The 22,792-nt window shown below is 38.8% G+C and overlaps 1 protein-coding gene across 1 annotated transcript in view; it reads left to right on the top strand.

Moving 5' to 3' along the window:
- The window catches only part of HEPH (hephaestin), a 187,536-nt gene extending 165,343 nt beyond the window's left edge, over positions 1-22,193 (top strand). Inside the window, exons 20-21 of the mRNA XM_055121165.1 lie at positions 7,083-7,102; positions 21,932-22,193. Coding sequence (XP_054977140.1) covers positions 7,083-7,102; positions 21,932-22,193 — 282 coding nt within the window. The remainder of the gene's footprint in view (positions 1-7,082; positions 7,103-21,931) is intronic.
- Positions 22,194-22,792: the final 599 nt, after the last annotated feature.

Raw genomic sequence — 22,792 nt, 5'->3', positions numbered from 1 at the left:
TCTTTAAATGTTTGGAAGAACTCGCTATTGAATCCGTCTGGACCTGGGCTTTTGTTTTTGGGAAGACTTTTGATTACCATTTCAATTTCCTTGATGTTAATTGGACTATTCAGGTACTCCAGGTCTTCTTGGTTCAGCCTTGGGAGATTATAGGAGTCGAGGAATTTATCCATTTCTTATAAGTTCTCTTGTTTTTTGGCATAGAGTTTTTCAAAGTAGTCTCTGATGATCTTTTGAATTTCTTTGGTTTCTGTTGTGATGTCCCCCTTTTCATTTCTGATTCGGCTTATAAGGTTTCTCTCTCTCTCTTTCTTTGTGAGTCTTGCTAGTGGTTTATCAATCTTGTTTATTTTCTCGAAGAACCAGCTCTTGGTTTCATTGATCTTCCGGATTGTCTTTTGGGTTTCCATGTCATTAATTTCTGCTCTAAGTTTTATTATGTCTTTCCTTCTGCCTGGTTTTGGCTCCTTTTGTTGGTCCTTTTCTAAGGTCTTGAGCTGTGAAGTCAAGTTATTTATGTGGGCCCTTTCTTCCTTCCTGAGATATGCTTGCAGAGCTATAAATTTTCCCCTTAAAACGGCTTTAGCTGCGTCCCACAGGTTCTGGTAGCTCGTGTCTTCATTCTCATTTGTTTCTAGGTACCTTTTGATTTCTTCCTTGATTTCCTTCCTGACCCACTCATTGTTCAATATCGAGCTATTTAATTTCCAGGTGTTTGATTTGGTTTTCTGCATCTGTCCATGATTAAGTTTTATCTTCAGTGCATCATGGTCTGAAAAGATAGCTGGTACAATGTCTATCTTGTTGATTCTGTTGAGGTATGTTGTGTGGCCCAGCACATGATCTATTCTGGAAAAATGTTCCATGTGCACTGGAAAAGAATGTGTATTCCTTTTTTGGGGGATATAAAGCCCTGTATAGATCTATTAGCCCTCTCTCTTCTATTTCTTCCTTCAAAGCCTGTATTTCCTTGGTGAGTTTTAATCTTCTAGATCTGTCCAGAGGAGACAGTGCGGTGTTGAAGTCTCCAACTACTATTGTGTTGCTCGAGATGTCCTTCTCAAGGTCTCTTAGCAGCTGTTGTAGGTATTTAGCTGGTCCCTCATTGGGTGCGTAGACATTTAGGAGTGTGATTTCTTCCTGATGTACACATTCCTTGGTTAATAAAAAGTTGCCTTCACTATCCCTTCTAATCTTTTTCAATCTGAAGTCTATGTTTTCTTGAGGGAGTTGTTTGATTGCAGGATTGTTTTCCATCCTTTGACTTTGAGTGCGTGTTTGTTCTGGCTATTCAGATGTGTTTCTTGCAGGCAACAGAATGTTGGGTTGAGTCTCTGAATCCATTTTGCCAGTCTGTATCTCTTAATTGGTGACTTCAGACCATTGACATTAAGGGAGATTATTGTTATTGGATTTTGTGCCGTCTTTGTGCAAGGGTTTGTTGTGCTTGTAGGGGTTGTTCTTGTCTTACAATAGCCCCTTTAGTGCTTCTTTTAGGTTTGGTTTTGAGTCTATGAAGTTCCTGAGCTGTTGTTTATCCCCAAAGTAGTGTATGATTCCTTCTAGTTTGAATGAGAGTTTAGCCGGATAAAGTATTCTTGGTGAAGCGTTGATGTCATTGAGTTTTTTCACTATATCCCACCATTGCCTTCGAGCTTGGAGGGTTTCCTCTGATAGATCTGCTGTGAGCCTAAGGGGTGCTCCTTTGTATGCGATTTCCTTCTTGGACCTTGCTTCTTGGAGTATTGTGTCTCTCTGGATGATGTCCATCATTGTAACTATGATATGTCTTGGGGTTTTTCTGTTAAGATCTCTTTTAGCTGGCACTCTTCGGGCGCCTTGAATCTGGATGCCCGCATTGTCCAGCTGTGGGAAGTTTTCCGCAATGATTTGTTTGACTGTGTCTTTTTCGTTGCGGTTGGTTCCCTGTGGTTCTGGTAGTCCAATGATTCTAATGTTGTTCCTCTTGAATTCATCCCCTAGGACTCTGATTCTGGCTAGAGCTATTTTGAGGTCTCTTGCCATGGTTTGTTTTTGCCTGTAGGCCTCTTGCAGCTCATCTTCAAGCATACTGATTCTGTCTTCGGCCGCAGTCATCCTATTGTTGAGGGCAGCCAAAGAGTTTTTGATTTCATGTACGGAATCCTTCATTTCTTTTTGAAGGTTTTTTATTTCTGTTCTCATTTCTTCCCGTATTTTGTCGGCTGTCTGTTGTATTGTTTCCGCCAGGTCTTCCTTGAAGTTGTCCATCTTTGCATTGAGTTCATTGAACATGTTGAGGATTTCAAGTCTGAATTCTTTCTCAGAGAGGTCAAGTTTGTAGGAAGCACCTATTGAGGTTTCCGGACTCCTTTGATCGTCCTCTGCTTGCACTGGGGATTTTCGCTGTTTCTTCATGTTGTTGTGGTGGTATGAAAGAGGGCCCTTGAAGATGAGTATCCCTGTCTCCTTTTGTTGTGAAAAAGGATTGTGGATAGGCTCAGTTAATAGTGGTTACCTTTTTACTTGCCGTTTGTAGAACCTGATCTCCTACTGAGATGTTTCCTTCAATCCTTATGTGAAGTCTTGTGCATTAGTGTCCTACTGCTTGCGAATAGCTAGGATGTTAGTCTTGGATAGGATGTTGAGGAAACTACCTGCCGCCGCGTTAGTGTTTGCCGGCCGGCAATGAGGCCATGCCCACTTTTCTTAGGCCACGCCCCCTGGCGGTTAGGCCCCGCCCCTTTCCCACAACCGGACAGCGGTCAACAGGCTGGGGGTGGCGTGCCGGCCACTCCGCCGGCAGTCCGGATGGGAGGGAAGCCCGGGGTTCTCAGGGCCGCGGAGCAGGCTCTGTAGACTGTCTTTGTATTTTGGTCACTGTTTATTTTGAGGTGTAGAAGCTTCTTAGTTTAAGATAGTTCCATTTGTTTATCTCTGTTTTCACTTGCTTGGCCAGTGGCATGTTATCTTTGAAAATACCTTTACCTTTAATGTTGTGGAGGGTTTTGCCAACCTTGTCTTCCATGTACCGTATGGATTCTGATCTGATGCTGATATCTTTAATCCACTTTGATGTGACTTCAACGTAATAATGGAACAGGTATCCATTAATTTATAGGAGTACCTACAAGAAACAATGGAACAAATAGCCGAGAAAATACAGGAAGAAATAAAAATATAAATACGAGCAAAAATTAAAAAAGCTACAAAAAGAAATGTCACTAATAAAGGATTTGGTAGATGAAACAAAACTCTCAGTGTGTGCCCTCAACAATAGAATGGCTACAGCGCAGACAGAATCAGTGAGCTTGAAGAAGAGCTGCAGGAAGCCTACAGGCAACAGCAAACAATTAGAAGAGACCTCAAAATTGTTCTAGAGCAAATCAGAGTCCTAGGGGATGATTTCAAGAGGAACACCATTAGAGTCATTGGAGTATCAGAAGGGCAGGGAAGCAACCCCAATGAAAAAGCCATAGTCAAAAAAATTATTGCTGAAAAGTTCCCAGGTTTGGAGAATGCAGGCATCCAAATTCAAGAAGCCCGAAGGGTGCCAGCTAAAAAAGACTCTAACAGAAAAACTCCAAGACATATCATAGTTAGAATGATGGACATCTTGGATAGACACAATACTGCAAGCAGCAAAGTCAAAGAAGGAAATCACATTCAAAGGAGCACCCCTTAGATTCACAGCAGACCTACCAGAGGAAACCCTCCTAGCCTGAAGGCAGTGATGGGATATAATGAAAAAACTTAATGAAATGAATGCTTCACCAAGAATACTTTATCCTTCTAAACTCTCATTCAAACTAAAAGGAACGATACACTATTTTGTGGATAAACAACAGCTCAGGAACTTCATAAACTTACTTCCTAATATTTACCATTCTGTATGGACACAGTATTAGATATTTTTAGGCATGTAGGGAGACTCTCTTGGGGACATCTTGCCAGAGACTCAGACTACAGTGCTCAGACATGAATAATCATTCCTAATACCTGCGGGGTTCAAATGCAGTTATTACTTTTTGGATCACGACAGAATTTTTCCATGACCATGCTTTTTACTTATAGTTAAGCATTATGGCATTTTGGCTAGGCCCATTTCGATGTCAGGGTTGTTAATAGCTCACAGCTTGCCCTGGGTCCATCCAGTCCCTCTTTTGGACCCTGCTTTTGGGGATCTAGGAAGGGCAAATGAGGCTTAAGTCAAGAGAGCAGATGTCCAGGCGGTAATAATATCTGGAGTCAATTAACTCCCCAGTTTCAAACTTATCTTTTTAACTGTCTTCCTGTGTCCATACAAAAAGTAATTGCTCTGAAGTAACTAATCATAAGAATGACATTAAGGAGAGGAGGAAAACAATATTTACAAGTCAACAGAGTTTGATCAGGAGGCAAAAGTGATTGACAGATTGGGGGAGCAATCAACAAACTCAAGTTCCTTGTGCCCATGGAGGAAGGGCAAATCAATTTTATCCTACACCTGGTGTATGATCTTTTTGATGAGTCATTGGAATTTTCTTGCTAGGATTTTGTTGAGGATCTTTGCGTGTGTGTTTATCAGGAATATCAACCTGTAATTCTCTTTCTTTGTGGTATCTCTGTTTGCTTTTGCTATTAGGGTGATATTTGCTTCATAGAAACTGTTTGGAAGTGTTTCTGATTCTTAAATTTCCTGCAAAAGCTTAAAAGTATTGGAAATAAGTTCTCTTAAAAGATTTGGAAGAATTCAGTAGTGAATCCATCTGGGCCAGGACTTTTGTTTTGGGGGAGATTTTTTATTAACATTTCAATTTCCTCAATGGTAATCTTTGTTTGCTCTGACTGTTCAGATATGTTTCTTGCAGGCAGCAGAATTTTGGGTTCAGTTTTCTGATCCATCCACCCACTCTGTGTATTTTAATTGGTGCATTTAGCCCTTTGACGTTGAGAGAAATTATTGATATAGGGTTTTGCCCCATCTTACTGCCAAAGTTTGGTATTTAAGGGGCTTTTCTTGTCTACTTTTGCCCGTTTAGTTGTACTTGTAACCAGGCTTTTGAGTCTATGAAGTTCCTGAATTGTTGTTTGTCTTTGAAACTGTGTATTGTTTTTTCTGCTATGAATGAGAGTCTAGCTGGGTAAAGTATTTTTGGTGAGGCATTTATTTCATTGAGTCTTTTCACTATATTCCACCACTGTCTTCGTGCCTTGAGGGTTTCATAAGGTAAGTCAGCTATAAATCTTAAGGATGGTCCTTTATAGGCAATTTTTTCCTTTGATCTTGCTGCTCTCAGAATTTTTTCTCTGTCTAAGCTTTTTATCATTCTAATCACATTGTGTCTTGGAGTATTTTTGATGTCAGTGGGCCTGACGGGTGACTTACATGAAGCGGGGAGGAGAAAGACAGTCACTTTCTCTCCAACCGCCTCTACCAACCGGGACCCAGGGTTACTGGGTTCTTGTCTCATTCGCAGAAAAGAATTTCAGGAGTAGACAAGCAGTGAGTAACAGATTTTATTTTAGAGGGTTTTTGAGGGAAGGAGGAAAGGATAAGCAGAAAAGAAAACAGCAGGAGTAACGCACTCAAGACAGAACACGGGCTTCTCCGAGGATGGAGAGAGCCCCTCCACACATCCTAGCACTAGGCACAAAAGTATGGAAGTACACATCTGAAGAGGGGAGGTGCAGGCGACACATGTGCTCGGGCACCACATGTGCTAGGGCACGTGGGCACAAGCAACACAGGGGCTCAGGCAGCATATGTGCGTGCTCCCCTTGTTCAAGGTGTCTTTTATAGAGTTTCTTTAACCTGCCCCTACGTGGGGCTCCTTCCAGGTAAAAGTCTGTTGCTAAGGAGATTACCAGGGAGGTTGGGAGTGGTGATGGTCTTCTTTAGGCTGGATCACATTTTAATCAGATTAAGGGAGAGGTCGAGGGAATTCGAGGAACTTCATGGGGAGAGGTCCAACCTCCTCAGGTTCTGCTGAAGATCTTATCAGGTCTGTTTTCTGTATCCACAGGGTGGGCCAGTCTCAGGATTCTCCTTCTCGAAGACTTTATTAATCTAAGTTTCATTGTCAAGGGCCTTTCCCTATCTACCTGCCTACATCATTTTTATTTGGATTTCTTCTAGATGATACCCTTTGGGCCTCCTGAATCTGGTCGCATGCACTCTCAGCTCTGGGAACATCATAGAAATGATGTCTTTGACAGTGTTCTTCATAAGGGTTTTCTTCCTGTCTCTCTGGAACTCCAATTATTCTTATATTATTCCTCTTGGTTTCATCCTGATTTTCTCTTGACATATGTTAGTACACTTTAAGGCTCTTTTCCACTTTCTGCTGTTGTCTGGAGATTCTCTGCAGCTCATCTTGGAGGTCACTGTTTCTGTTCTCACCATGTATTACTCTGTTGCTGAGGCTTTACACTGAGATTTTCAATTCTCCTTCCACGTTTTTCAAATCTATCATTTCTGTTTGTAATTTTGTTTGCATTTTTCTTATTTCTGTCCTGAAGTCTTTTTGTATTTTTGTCATTGCTTTTCATTGTCTCTTTTACCTCCCGATTCATCCTTAATAGCTCCCTTATAAAGTCCCTATCTGAGAGGTTGTCTAGCCCACTATTATTGGCTAGGTCATCTGGGCTAGCTTCTTCACTCATTAAGCTTGGTGTGCTTTTGCCTTGCTTTACCATTGTGACCTGTGTGGATTGGACTTTCACGGAAACTGTTACTATTGTGCTTTTAGTTTGGTATTAATTGAGAGAGGGGTTAATGAAGAATTGGCTCCATGTGTTTTGGTAATCAGAATTCCCTAGTGAAAAGTTCACATAAGAAGCTAATTTATGGTTTTCACGGGGTACAGTGAGGGAGATTAATTCAAGGCTGCATTACTGGCCTCCACTCTAGAAGTCACTCCTACCAGGCTTCTGACTTTTAGTGGGAGTTTTTGGACCCTTTTCACTCGAGACTGGAGTTAGGGCTATCTACTCTGGGCCCCAGGGGGCCCACGGAGTTCCAAATGCAGCTCCTGCAGCTGCTCTGGAAGCTACTCCCACCAGGCTTCTGATCTGTAAAGGGAGTGTGTCGTGTGAATATTCGTGTGGTCAGAGGCGCTGAGACAAGGAACACAGAAGAAATGTATTTCATGGAGGGCCTAGGTTCTCTCTGACTCTTAGACAAAAGTAAAGAGCCCCATGATCATGGTACCTCTAAAGGGCTCAATACAGTGAAGTCACCAAAGGCATCAAAAGAAGTTACAGGAAGAACATTGAGGCTGTAGAATATGCATTGTTTCCTTGTATCTGCAGGCCAGTAATCTTGGCCTCTGGAAAGAAGATACAAAACCAAAACTAAAACCTTTCTTGGGCTAAAAGCACTTGGATTTACATCCCAAAGACTAGGCTGGGCTGCCACAGGAAATCTACATGTCAATTACAAACTAGGCAGCATCTGAAATCTCCATCCCAAAGACTAGGCTGGGCCAGAGCCCAGAATCTACAATGTCAAAGATCCAGGCCTGTCTAGCACCTGAGATCTGCATATCAAAGACCAGCCAGGCTCTGTGAGAAAAGGAAAACTGCCCTTTGCAATATACGGAAATTATTTTCTGAAAGCAGCTTGAAAGGGAAACTGTTCCTGTCTGTAGTACAGTCTATGTGGAATCGCCCTGATAGCTTAGCCCATTCACAACAGGAGTGTTTTTGGTTTTTGCAGCTGGAAACCGGGGTTAGGGCTATGTCCTCTGGGTCCCAGATGTCTGAGTACTTTCGTAAGGGAATACTAATGTGGCTGTTGATAGTTGAGCTTTCTTCTTTTTTTGTTTATTTAGCTTAGTTGGCTTCTTTCTTACTTTCTCATCTCATTTGGTGTGTGACTACTATGTTGTATAATCAGCCATGTACTCCAAAAATTCCAGGATCTGTAGAACGAGGGTGGTGAATTTATATGGTGACTATAGTATGAGAGTGTTACTGCCATGGCTTTTGGAAACAAAAGGACGCTGCCAACTTCACTCACGCAGACAACACCTCAGAGTTTTCAGCCAAAAATAAACCAGTGTTCCTGGAATTGTTGTTGGTTTAGCATCTCTGCAGAGATAAGGCGTAAAGCTATAGAGTTGGTTGTTGACATGGTGGTAACTATGGGGTAAGGCTGCGGATGCTGGTACTTCAATAGGGTGTGAACTTGGCTTGGCCTCCTCCTAAGGTCACTCCAAAGTTTTCAGTTCACTGAAATGCCAGTGCATTCATGGTCTTTTGCGACATGATTTGCCTCCTTTCTGAGATTAGTCAAAATCTGTCTTGTTAAATGTAATCCAGTGATTATTTTATTTCCACTGTTATTTCATGCAGTAGTCCTCTTCACTAAGGCTTGAAGGTTTATTTGAATCAATGGTTTGCTGGAAATTCTGTCTCTGAGCAGGTGAATTTCTTTGTTTAACAGTTGTTCTTAAAATTTGTGGCCTCAAATTTGGTGTTTAACAACAGATGAATGGATTATTGAGATATGAAATATATACATACATATATAGGAATACTAGGCAACTTCTAGGAGGGATTAAATCATGAAATTTGATGCAAAATGATTGGAACTGGAAGAAGTAAGCCAGAAGACAAAAGAAAAACACAAAATCATCTTTCTAATAATGCATGGTATATACAATGTTTCACAGACTCAAAACCATTTTTACAAGAAGTAAACAGTATACTTCAAGATACACAGTCCGCCCCAATAAACCACATTACTGCAGAAATATGGAACAAAACAGCATAACAATAATCTCTCTCAATATCAACAGGCTGAATGCACCAATTTAGAAATAGAGTGACAAGATAGATTAGAAAATTGATCCTAACACTTTGTGGCATGAAAAAAACATATCTTAACAATAAAAGCTAACATACTCAAAATAGAAGAAAGGAAAGAATTCTTCAAGCAAACAACCCCACAAATACTGCAGAGGTGACCATACTAACAGCAGATGTCATAAACATAAAGCTGAAGGATGTTTTAAGTTACAGTGAAGGTTATTTCTTAATGACCAAAGGATCATCACATCAGGAAGAACTCATACTACTAAATTTATAAGTAAGTAATGAGGGCCCAGCAGGATACTTAAAGCAACTGCTAATAACATGAAAAAAAATCCATAGTGTCAGATTAGTATTTGGAGATTTCAACACAACTTCATCACTCGTTGATAGGTCAACTAGAATAATGCTGAACAAGGAAATACTTTATTTGAGGAAAGAAAGGGAAGAAAGGAGGTTTGTGTGTGTATATATATATATATATATATATATATATGTATATTACATATATATGTATGCATATGGCTTTGGACCTGCCAAAAACCAAAAACAAATACTTCCCCAGTGCACAAAGATCATTCTCCAAGACAGACCACATGCTAGGCCACAAAACATACATAGATAAAATTAGAAGGATAGAAACTGCATCACCAGACCCTCTGCACCTAAAGACTTTGATTCCAGAGATGTAACACATTTGGGCATCCAGCGCAGCATCCGATAGCGATGCACTGGGACACTGAACTGGGCTATAACTCTGTGCTGCCGGGGGTGGATTTTTTTTCCTCCCCACCCTGTCTTCCTGCACGGAAAGCAGCAGGCTGGCGGCACCCACATGGAAGGTGCCATCTTCTGTGACTCCAAACCCACAGGTATTCGGTTTTTACTTTTGGGGCTCCCAGGAACTCATGGGAAGGGGGCGTAACCGGCACACCCTCTGCCCAGATAAATCCGGAGCCGCTGAGCGCGAATCGGACACTCTGCGCCTAAAGACTTTGAATTCAGAGACTTCTTACAGCAATGCACTGGGACTGTGAGCTGGGCTATGTAATTTCTGGCAGAATTTTCCCTGGACTTTATACAGAAATCCAAAACCGCGCGGACGCTGCTGAGTCTGCGCGACTTAACACTTACAATTGTCAGCAATGTGAAACGGTTCCATTTGAACAGGTCTGACTTGGGGGGGAAACTCCAAATAATAACAGTAAGTTCTTGTTGAAATATTGAAGGTTTTTAATGTAGCAGCCACCTCTCTGGACTGTGAACTAAGCAAAGCCCCACGCTGGCCGACGCGGCGAGGCGTACACCATACTATGAGGCGCAGGAAGGGGGATGAGGGGGAAAAAGAAAAAAAAAGGAAAAGGAAAAAGGAAAAAAAGAGAGAGAGAGAGAGAGAGAGAGTTATGTACTTGTAGCAGTGGGGCTACATATCTCTCCATTTCCAGCAATGAAAAACTAATTATCAAATGTAGTAGGTCTGTCTCTCTTGGTTGGAAACTCCAACAACTATAGTGAGTTTTATGTTGAATTATGGAATGTAATCAAGGTAAAGAAAAAATGAAGTGAAATTCATTAGTTATACAGTAGGGGGTAGGGGGTAGGGGGTGGGGGCGGGGGGTATACTGGGGTATCTGGTGGTGGAATATGGGCACTGGTGAAGGGATGGGTGTTTGAATATTGTATAACTGACATATAAACCTGAGAACTATGTAACTTTCCACATGGTGATTTAATAAAAAGTTTAAAAAAAAAAGAAATTGCATCACCAATATTTTCAGACCATGATGCACTGAAAATCAAAGTGAATGACACACAGAAACAAAAAGTTAAAACACCTAGAAATTAAACAGCTTGCTATTGAACAGCATGTGGCTTAGGGAGGAAATCAAAGATTCCTGCAAATAAATGAGAATTGAAGCCACTGGTGATCAAAGCCCGTGGGACAGAGCAAAAGCACTGTAAAGAGGAAAGTATATAGCTCTGCAAGCACTCATCAGGAAAGAAGGAAGAACTCATCTAACGAACCTAATTTCACAGCTTTAGATCTTGGAAAATGACCAACAAAAGGAGCATAAGCCATGAAAAGGGAAGAAAATAATAATAGAGCAGAAATCAATGATCTGGAGTTTAAAAAATCCAAAATATCAACGAAACCAAGAGCTGGTTATTTGAGAAATAAACAAAATTGATAAATTCCTAGAAAGACACAGAGGGAACCTTAAAAAAATCGATAGAAATGCAAAGGGAGACATTACAACAGAAACTACAGAAATTCATAGGCTCATCAGAGGTTACTTTGAGAGTAACCAAGAGTCTCCTGAAGAAATGGATAAAAACCGGGACTCTTATAATCTCCCAATGGTGAACCTAGAAGATTTGGAATATCTGAGCTGACCTATTACCATCAAAGAAACTGAAAGGGTAATCGAAAGTCTTCCCCCAATGAAAAGACAACAAAAAGATGGATTGGATTCTCTAGTGAGTTCATTCAAACCTTTAAAGAGGACCTTCTGCCAATCCTTTTTAAGCTTTTCCAGGAAATGTAAGAAACAGAAACATTCCCAAACAGTTTCTATGAGGCAAATATCACCCGATACCCCAAACAGACAGCAAAATTACTAAAAATGAAATTCACAGGCCGATATCCCTTATGAACACAGATGCGATGATCTTAAACAAACTACTAGCAAATAGAACCCAACAACTCATCAAAACGATCATACACCGTGACCAAGTAGGATTTATCCCAGGGATGCAAGAATAGATTAACATTGCAAACCAGTCAACATAATACACCATAAAAGAAAATATTAAAACCATAGTCATATCAATAGATGCAGAGAAAGCACTAAACAAATTCCAGCATCCATTCATGATAAAGAGCTCTCAACAAAATTGGAGTTGAAGGAACTTTCCTCAATATAGTCAAAGCCATCTACCACATGCATACACCAAGCATTATTCTCAATGGCAAAAAACTGAAGTCTTTCTCCTAAGATCAGGCACAAAAGTAGGTTGCACACTCTCACCACTTTTCTTCAATAGAGTACTGGAGTTACTTGACATAGCAGTTAGGCAAGTTAAAGATTATTAAGGACATCCAGATAGGGAAGGAAGAATCAAGCTCTCACTATTTGCCAATCATATGATAGTATGCATAAAACATCTTAAAGAATGTTTTTAAAAAGCTCCTGGAAACAATAGATTTGTTTAGTAAAGTAGAAGCTTGCAAAATCAATACCTAAAAGTCCATGGCTTACCTATATACAAATAATAAAAGAGAAGAAATATATATTAGGAAAACAATCCCATTCACAACCATGTCTCAGAAAATCAAGGATCTCAGAATTACCTTAACGAAAGAGGTTAATGACCTATATGAAGAAAACTACAAGACACTACTTCAAGAAATAAGAGGACAGGAAGAATTAGAAAGACATACCCTGCTTATGGATTGGAGGACTAACATTTTCAAAGTGGCATTATACCCTAAAGCACTATACATGTTCAGTGCAGTTTCTATAATGATACCCATGGATTTGTTTTAAGAAATAGATCAAGCACTCTTAAAAATAATGTGGAACAATAACCCCCCACTAAAAGCTAATGTTTTCCTCGGGACAAAGAAGATGGAAAGCAATACCCTCCACAACCTCAAACTAGACTACAAAGGAGTGATAATTAAAACATCATGGTGTTGGAATACAGACAGATTCATAGATCAGTGCGATTTATTTTAATATTTGGTCACCAACTTCCAGATATATGATTACCTAGTATTTTATATAGGGTCAATAAATGTGAATTGGAGCAAGGAAAGCCCCTTCAACATGTGGTGATAGGAAAAATGGACAGCTACATGCAAAACAAATGAACTCAGACCTCTGTCTAATGCATGTACAAAAGTCAGATCAAAATAGATTAAATATCTCAATATCATAACTGAATCTTTAAGACACATGGAGGAAAATGTGGGCAGAAACTTCCATGACATTGAAGCTAAAATAATCTTCAAGGATGAAATACCACTAACCAAGCAAGTGTAAGTAAAGATAAACCGTACTACATTAAAATAAGAAGCTTCTGCACCTCAAAAGAATCAGTGACCAAGATACCAAAAGTCTACAGATTTGCAATTATTATTTACATAATACCCCTATGATCAAGCATTAATATTCAATATATTAACTGGTAGAACATTACAAGGAAAAAATACCCAAGCCCATCAGTAAGTGGGGAGAAGAAGTGAACAGAAACTTCCTGAAAGAAGAAATACAAATGGCCAAAAGACACATGAAAAAAATGTTCTACATCGCTAATCATCACAAATTAAAAGAAAAATTAGTTATCATCTCACACCACAGAGACTGGCAAATATCAAAAAGAGCAAGGACAGTCAATACGGGTATGGATGCTGGAGAAGGGGATTCTTCTGCATTGTTGGTGAGAATGCCAACCTGTTCAACCTTTTAGGAACACAGTATAAACATTACTCAAGAAGCTAGAAATTGAGCTTTCATACAACCCACCAGTACCACTTCTGGGAATATACTCCGGGGGCCCAAGAGCACACAACAGAAATGCAATCTGCACTTCTATGTACATTGCATCACTATTTACATTAGTCAGAATCTGAAAACAACCCTAATGCCTGGGAACAGATGACTAGTTAAAGAAACTCTAATATATCTAAGCAATGGAATACTATAAATCTTTCAGGAAAAATTAAGTTATGAAATCGACTTATAGATGGATAAACATGGAGAGCAGCAAGATGACTGTCAGAAGGAGAGGAAATTGCCATGGAATTATTGATCTCATTTCTGGGATATAAAAATAACAAAAATAACATAATATGATATTAATACTCAAGGACAGTAGAAGCAGGGGCCAGGAGGATTGTTCCTAATTTGGAAGTCTTCCTCAGGTGCTAGAGCTGAAGGCAGTAAGGATAGAGAAGGGAGGACTATGATAAAGATAGTTGGAAATAATTGCTATGTATGTGAATTTGTATAAGTATTGAGTGTTGAAGGCTGGTAATATAGCAATCTTGAAAACTTCTAATTATCTGTTTAATCAAACCACAAAACCCAAATGGAGAGAGAGAGACATAAACAGAGAGAGAGAGAGAGAGATTGGGAAAGTGCCTGCCAGAAAGACAGGCTGGGTGGAATGTTGGGGAAGGAAAATGGGGCATTGGTGGTGGGACATGTACACTGATGGAATCCAACGTGTATTGGAATGCTGCATAACTGAACCCTGAGCAAGAACAGCTTTGTAACTCTGTATCTCAGAGTGATTCAATTTAAACAAGAATACTGGCTACGGCAATGTACTGTAGTGAAAGAAGTCCTAGGTCACTCTTGTCCTTAGATTTTGGACACTGTTGATCCCACTGTTTAGCTAGGACAATGACACAAGAGGAAATAAGTCAAGACGTGTGTGTGAAGAGAACAAAATGAAATGTGTGAACAGGAATCAGGGTTTTTATTATACTGGTGATATGAGTGAGTGCTAGAGCGACACATCCAAAACAAAGACTCACTAAAATTGAAAACATAAGACCTAAGCTGCAACCACTGAAACATTCTATGTGCCTATTAAGTTGCAGGCATGTATGGGTGGGGGTTGGGTTGTGGAGGGAATATGGAACACTGGTGGGGAAGAGGCAATCCATATTGGAACATTATATGCTTAAAACTCAACAATCAATAACTTCGTATATAACTGTTTCTTAATAAAATAAATATAAAGGTTCAAAAAAACCCACCAAAGTTTATGGGCATTGCAATTTGAGCTTTATATTGCCAGTTTTCTGAGATCTGATCTGATTATTTTTTATTTAGTGATTACTATTTTAATCTGTTAATCTAACATTTTTTGCACCCTTAAGATGGTATTTCAGTGTTTATGCAGGTGAATATCTAATTACTCCCATTTATGTAGCAGGACTCCCATTTACATAGCAGGGTTATTAGGGACGTATTCTCAAACAGATACAAGAACTTTCAAATCTTTAAAGTTGATGTGGTTGAGGGTATAGAGTGGATCTGAATGATTTGGGGTTTAAAATCCAGCGTCGGGGGCATTGTTGGTCCACAGAACGTGAGAAGAGGTTATGGTTCGAGAGGTGATGTGGCAGAAAGAGCTTCACAGACCTTGGCTTACCTAGGTAAAAAAGAGGCAACTATGGCAATTACAGATCAGTAAGGGTAGTTCTTGGGTTTAAGAGACAGTCACAGGAACTTCCTTGGTCCACCTTCCCCATCTGTTATTAGTGTTATTCCACTAGATATTTTTATTTTATATTTATATATTTCTCCTGTCCTTCTCCTAATTAATTTGACACTTGTTGAGCACAGTAAGTTGATTCAAATAAATGCATTGATAATTTGTTTCCTTTGGAGTAAATTTATATTTATTACAGAATTCATTTAATACAATTAGTGTACCTAGAACTCTTGATAATGCATATTTCTCTTTATCAATAGAGAATATATATATAATTCTAACATTCATGCCAAAATTCTTTTTATTTTTATTAAAATATTTTAAATATTTTATTAAATTTAACATTTAATTAATTATTTTTTGGTTTTTGGGTCACACCCGGCGATGCACAGGGGTTACTCCTGGCTCTTCACTCAGGAATCACCCCTGGCGGTGCTCAGGGGACCATATGGGATGCTGGGATTAGAACCCGGGTCGGCCGCGTGCAAGGCAAACGCCCTACCCGCTGTGTCTCTGTATTATGGCTGTTAAGGAGCTTAACTAGCAACTGCAGGCAGTTTGTGGGCGTAACCTCCAGGGTCCCATGGGGAACAGGGTGATAAAAAGGACCAGACCATCCCTTATCCCTTGAGGTCTGGAGTTTGCCATCACTGAACCCGCGTACCTGCACTGAGAAGTTGGATTCTGGAAGTTGGCGGCCATCCGGGTTCTTAAGGGTAAGGTGGAGGGACAACGCCTGCTTCCTTCTCAGGCACACTGGTGAAGTTAGCCAGGCTTAAAGTCTGGGGGGATCTCTGCAGTGAGCTGCTCAGTTTGGAGATTCTTTTGCCTTCCAATATGGTTTCACACATAACACTATCTCCTCTTCCCATTTTATTTTCCCTCCACTAGTGTTGCTGCCTACTCCCTGTCCTATCTTCCAAACCCCTCAGGTGTATGTTTCCTATTCATTTATGGTTTTAATGATCTTTGTTTCCATTGTCTTTGGGCATTCCTTACTTCCACATGATGTTTCCTTATACTATGTATGAGACTGATTATTCTGTGTTGATCTTTCACCCTCTGACCAACTTCATTCAGCATGATATTTCCATGTCTCTACATGTAGCTGCAAACTGCATGCATTTAAATTTTCTTATGGATGAGTAATATTGCACTGTGTATCACTGTATCACTGTATCACTGTCATCCCGTTGCTCATCGATTTGTTCGAGCGGGCACCAGTAACACCTCTCATTGAGAGACTTATTGTTACTGTTTTTGTCATATCCAATACGCACGGGTAGCTTGCCAGGCTCTGGCGCGCGGGCTCGATACTCTTGGTAGCTTGCCGGGCTCTCCGAGAGGGGCGGAGGAATCGAACTTGGGTCGGCCGCGTGAAAGGTGAATGCCCAACCGCTGTGCTTTATCCAGTCATCTAAACTTGGAGACTGGGTTGTTTCCAGATTTTGAGTATTGTGGATAATGCTGCAAAGAAAAGAGGGGTGCAAGTGTATTTTCCATTTTTTTGAGACCTTGTTTTATATTCTTGGCATTGCAGGTGCTGAATCAAATCGAAGCTCAATTCCTAGAATTTTTAGGAATGCCAATATTGCTTTCCAAAATGGCAGGAGCAGTGGACATTACCAGCACCAATAAATGAGAGTTCCATTTTCCCCACATTCGTGACATCACAGGCTGTACTTGTTTTTCTTTTTTTGATGTGCGCATGTCTCTGTGGTATGAGATGATGCACCATAGGTTATTGATTTGCATGCCCCTGATGATGAATAATGCAGAACATTTCTTCACTAACATTTCTTTTGGCCATTTGAATTTATTCCTTGAAGAAATTTCTGTTCATATTCTTATTATTATATTAAATAATATCTCAATATTTAATTATTATTTTTATTGAATCACCATAAGATACACAGCTGTTCTTGGTTGAGTTTCAGTCATCCAGTATTTCAACACCTTTCCCCCTACAACTGCACATTTCCCACTTTCAATGTCCCCAGTTCCCATCCCACATTCCCATCCCCTAAGCTTGCCTCTATGACAGGACCCTTCTCTGTCTCTGTCTCCGTCCCTGTCTCTGTCTCTTTATGTCTCTCTGTATCTCTGTCTCTCTGCCCTCTCTTTTTTTTTCTTTTGAGAATTTTGATTGACAATACAAGTACCGAGAGGTAATCAGTTATGTTTGTTTCTTTACCTACTTTCAGCATGCAGTTCTTATTGAGAGTGATCATTTCCAACTCTCATTTTAATAGTGGTTCCTTCTTTATCTTAACTACCTTCCCCTTCCAGTACTTGAGGCAAACTTCCAACCATGGACCAATTCTCCTGGTCCTTCTTTCTACTTTCTACTGCCCTGTCCTTGGGTATTAGTCTCATAATATGTTTTTGCATCCCACAAATGAGTGCAGTCATTCTATGTCTGTCCTTTACCTTCTGACTCATTTAATTCAGTATAATACTCTCCATGTTAATTCATTTATAAGTAAAATTCATGACTTCATTTTCCTGGTGGCTGCAGAGTGTAAATATAGCAGGATGCAAAGACATCCAATGGAATGGGAAAGGTTGATTACTCATTAACCTTCAGATAAGGGGTTAATATCTGAGATATATAAGGCAGTGGTATAACTTTATAAGAAAAAAAAACAACCTCAACAAAAATGGGGATAAATGAGCAGAAATATCCTGAAAGAAGAAATACAAATGGCTAAAAAGCACATGAAAAAATTCTGTACAGTGCTAATCATCAGGTAAATGTAAATCAAAACAACAATGAGATACCATGTCACACCACAGAGACTGGAAAACATGGATCAACATACTTAAGACAATTATTCTAAAAAGATCAAGAGAGGTTCCAAAAAATTCTGAATAAATTTAGATTACAGTTATGTAACAGTGATAAATGTTGGTTAAGGTTGTTTAAATCATATTATATGGACTCCAAAAGATAGACTCTAAAAGGAAGGGCTCTTTCCTTGCAGAGAGATGACCTGGGTATGATTCCAGCAATACAAATGGTCCCCTGACACCCTCCAGGAATTTTCCTGGAGTGCAGAGCCAGGAAAAAGTCTTGAAAATCACCATTGTAGCCCAAAGCAAAGCAAACCAAAACCAAAAACAGATATGGAGCCTACTATCTTTGCCCAGCAAGATTGTATTGAGATGACTAATGGAAGCTTTGTTCTCAGATAACATTTCATATTCATTAAATGAAGGAGAGGGGGAAGACAGGGAGAAATTGGGGGGTTTGATAGAATAATAAGAGGAACAGAAGTAAAAAGTATTGGGAAGAGGTTGAGGAAGAAATTGAATTGGACTAAAATAAGTTTGTAAAAAACTGAAGGGTGTGTGGAGAAAGAAGGATAATAAAAAGAACAACAATGGAAATAGAGGAAGGTTCAATAATTGTACAAATTATAACAAGGATGACTTGTATTTTGGAATCTTAACCCTATTAATCTCTTAATAATACTGTTAACATACTGCATTACTACTCAGAGTCAAAACCACATATGAATGTCAACTTTATGCAGTGTAACTAAAACCAGAAAATTATGTTGCTCAATATAACACAGATATTTCTTCAACTAATGTACAACAGCACTTCTGTGGGTTTTGGGTTTGTATTATAGTAAGAATAACAGGATGAATCTCTTCCTCTTTTTCCAGAGCAATTAAGCACTATCATCACCAGCACTGAAAATATTCTAAAAGGTATGTTGATGATGTATACACTGGGAAGTTGCATGTGGATGGCCATTTGGAAGGAGGGAGGGAGCATGTTTAGAATTCTAGAATATGAAATTCAGTTGATCAAAGGGTATTCTATAATACTAGAAATCATATCCTGTTTTTTTTCTGTAGGCAATCAGAAATCAGGGACTCTAGGCACAGCTCCTGTAAAAAGTTTTCATTCTCTCTGGTTCCTGTCTGAAAAATTTCTGAATTGGGATGGGAGATGTCTGCTGAAAGTAGATAAAGGACCAAACGTGATAGCCTCTTAGTATCTATGTTGCAAATCATAATGCCCCCAAATAGGGAGAGAGTATGGGAGAAACTGTCTGCCATAGAGGCAGGGGGAAGGTTGGGAAGGCGGGGGGATACTGGGGACATTGGTGATGGAAGATGTGAACTAGTGTAGGGTTTGGTGTTCGATCATTGTGTGACTGAAAGTCAGACAAGAAAGCTTTGTAACTGTGTCTCATGGTTATTCCATAAAAACAAAGAAAAGAAAAAGGAGAAAATATGCGACAACTAATTAAAAATTTAAAATATTATATCACACAAAAAATGAAAATTACTGAATTGGGAAAAAGAAACTCATGCAGTCAAATGTTGTTTTATTCAACTTTGACATTATTTGTGGCAGTGAGAAAATAAAAATTCTGCTGAGTTGATTATAAAAGGTCTATAGCACAGGCATTAATTACCAATAGGGACTTTGTGAAACTAGAACACATACAGTAGGATAATTTATTTTCTTGCATTAAGTAATATGTCTATGTATTTTACATTTTTATAGATTTTATCTATAAGATACCTTACTCCTTGAAAACAGTCATTTCTACACTTCAAGAAAATAGATCTTGTTTTATCTATTGTAGGTCTAAATAGTGATTTTATATCCACCCTATTATATCTGAACTGAGAAATATTTATAAAATTATGTGATCTTTTAATATATTTCAGTTTCATGGTTCAGCGCAATTTTTCATGTATGCACTGATATAATATATACTTGTCATAAGCTTTCACTTGTTCAAAATTGTTTCCGAAGTGGGAAAAAACCCTCAAATCTGTTGGTGTAATAAAACCCAATATTTTCTGCTTAATAACTTAAGATATAGAAGTGATTTTCCAAGGTCATAATATGAGTATGTAGTGGTGTCTAACTCAGAACCACGAAGTTTTTCAGTTCCTGTTAAGATTTGTAACATTCATTCATTGTCTCTCAGTTTTGACATAACATTCATCCTTCCAGTTATAGCAAACATATGAGTGTTTCACTGTCACAGAAACGGTAAGGCAGATACATTGCTTTCTTGATGTATGGATTAAAATAAAATGAGACACAGAAATAAAAACTTTAGAGATGGAATACTAAGTGTTGTAAAGAGGCAAATGTTAATAACAATTGTTAATTATTGTGCATTTGCTATATTTGAGGCATGATATAAATGTTTTAGAAATTCTATTTTACTTAAAATTCATGTAAAATAAAGAATGAGAATATAAATATGGCAGATAGGTTTCTTGGGGGGTTAGCTTTGAGATATCATCTGGCTGTGTTCAGGGTTTATTCATCATTTAATGCTAATACATCATTACTGGAGGTGGATAGGGGAGCATACATGGTACAGAAGTCTATATATAGATCAATCTCTAGTTAGACTGCATGCAAAGCAAGTGCTTTACTCACTGCACTATCTCTCCCTTCGAGAACATAAGTATTAGAATCAAAAAAGAGAATAAATATCAAGGTGAATTGTAAATAGTTTTGCAGAGATATAAAACACTTAACCTAGGGATAATAAGTGTATAGAAATAAAAAGTGTCCAAGCAATAGGAACAGCATAAGAACATCTCAGAAGCCTGAAAGATGACCAACTATTCAAGGAAAAAAAATGAATATTATTGTTTGCAACAGTAAATAATACTTGAAAGTTTGACTACAGATTGATTATGAGTTTAAATTTCTGACTTGAGTCTGAAACTTAATCCATAAATTAATTGAAATCATTAAAAATTTGCATGGTCGGCTGGAGAGATAGTACAGCCAGTAAGGCACTTCTCTTGTATGCTGCTGATCTCTGACACCTAATGTGATCTCTGAAGCCCTTCCAAAAGTGGGTTCTAAGCACACAGCCATGACTAAAGACCTAAACACTACTGGGTGTCACCTCAAAACAAAAAAAATAAAGCTTGTATGGAAACTAAAAAAATCATGTATTTTTCTTGCCGCATTAATGTTTCATGATTTAAGGAGGTGAGGGACAATGAAATGCTAATATGGTGGTCTAATGAACAAAGTGAGCAATGATAAACTAGATGGTATAGTCAAATGGAGATTTAATTTATGACTCTCAGTTCACTTTATAAATTATACAAATCAAAGAACTGTAGAGAAAACCTAGTGGTTAAAGCAAGGATATATATGCATCTGAGTCCAGTTTAATCTTTATTTTTTTTCATATATCCCCTGAATATTGCCAGGAGTGACTACTGGCCACTGCTGGGTGCTCCCCAGTCCCACAAAAAGGAAATTATAAATTATGAAAAAAAAATCTAATATTTTACTAGACTATTAGACTTTACATATTTGACAGAATATACCAAGGACCTTATTTCTCTGAATAAAACTAATTCCATGGAGAATTTGGCTTTTTTATTCCTTAACTTTCTCATTTGTAAAACTTGCTACATTATTCTCTGCAACTTTTGAATTAATCTGCCTGTTTTGTGGAGTACAAGAATAGTTATTTTTTTTCTTTTTGAGTCACACCTGGCGATGCACAGGGGTTACTCCTGGCTCTGTACTCAGGAATTACCCCTGGCGGTGCTCAGGGGACCATATGGGGTGCTGGGAATTGAGCCTGGGTCGGCCGGGTGCAAGGCAAACGCCCTACCCGCTGTGCTGTCGCTCCAGCCCCAAGAATAGTTAATTTTTGTTGGGCCATATACAGTGCAGCTTTTGGGTTATTCCTTACTCTTTTTCCAGAATTGACCCTCTGTGGTAGTTAGCCAACTATATGTGGTTCAGAGAATTGGAACCAGGATTGTGACTGTAGCAGCTACATGAGCATCAAGTGTCTTACTTCATGTACTCTCTCTCTTCATCTAGCTATGACTTTGTGATCGACTTAATAACCTTCTTTCAGATATATACTTTAAAATATATCTTATTAAATACTTTTTGATCCAGGGTTCCAATTTTTCTCCTTTTAATTTCAATAGCAATACCCAGTGACATTGGAGAAGGCAATGTGAGATTGCTGGGCATGAAGATCCCTCTAAAGAATGCTGAGATACTGACAGTCGTCTTGATTGTTATCGGTGTCATTCTTCTGATAATTGTTCTGGCTCTTGGTGGTGTGATCTGGTACCAGCATCGGCAGAGACAGCTGCGGCGCAACAGAAGGTCCATCTTGGATGACAGTTTCAAGCTTCTGTCCCTCAAGTCTTAACAGCAGGATATGGAAATTACATATTTGGAATATATTCCCTGCAGGTTATGGAATAGCTGACTCCATTTCTAAAGGGGTATTGGTTGCAGAAGTGCAAAACTGAGAATCCACTTTATCACAGGACTTTAACAGATATTATCACATATTTATTGATATGTAAACCATATGCTTACTATTTTTCATTAGTTTCTTTGTTATAAGCAGGCATTTCAGACTAAGTGAGTTCTTTGTATCCAATGTCAATTTGTATCCAATTTCAGTAGTGAGATTATATAATTCATGGATGCTTGAAAGAATTGTAATTGATAAAAACATTCTTATAAATTAAATTCCAAGAATAAATCTCGTTTATTAGCTTTCTGTTTATTTCCAGGGCACTGACAATTTCACTCTGAATTGAAGCTAATAAACTGTGAAGAAAATACTCATCTAAATTTAATATTAAGAACAGGAAGGTAGGGAGATTTTGAAAAATCAAAATAAATTTGAATCTTTGTGGCTGTGCAAGATCATGGAAAAGTAGGTGGGTGTAATGTTATTTCCAGGAGTACTTACAGCCTTTGAAGTAAAAAGTTTCTCAGTAATTTGGTTTTACAAGT

The sequence above is a fragment of the Sorex araneus genome, chromosome X (genome assembly GCF_027595985.1).
Source record: "Sorex araneus isolate mSorAra2 chromosome X, mSorAra2.pri, whole genome shotgun sequence".
Classification (NCBI taxonomy): Eukaryota; Metazoa; Chordata; class Mammalia; order Eulipotyphla; family Soricidae; genus Sorex; species Sorex araneus.
Note: the sequence above shows the minus strand (reverse complement) of the source record. Positions and strands in the feature narration are given on the sequence as shown.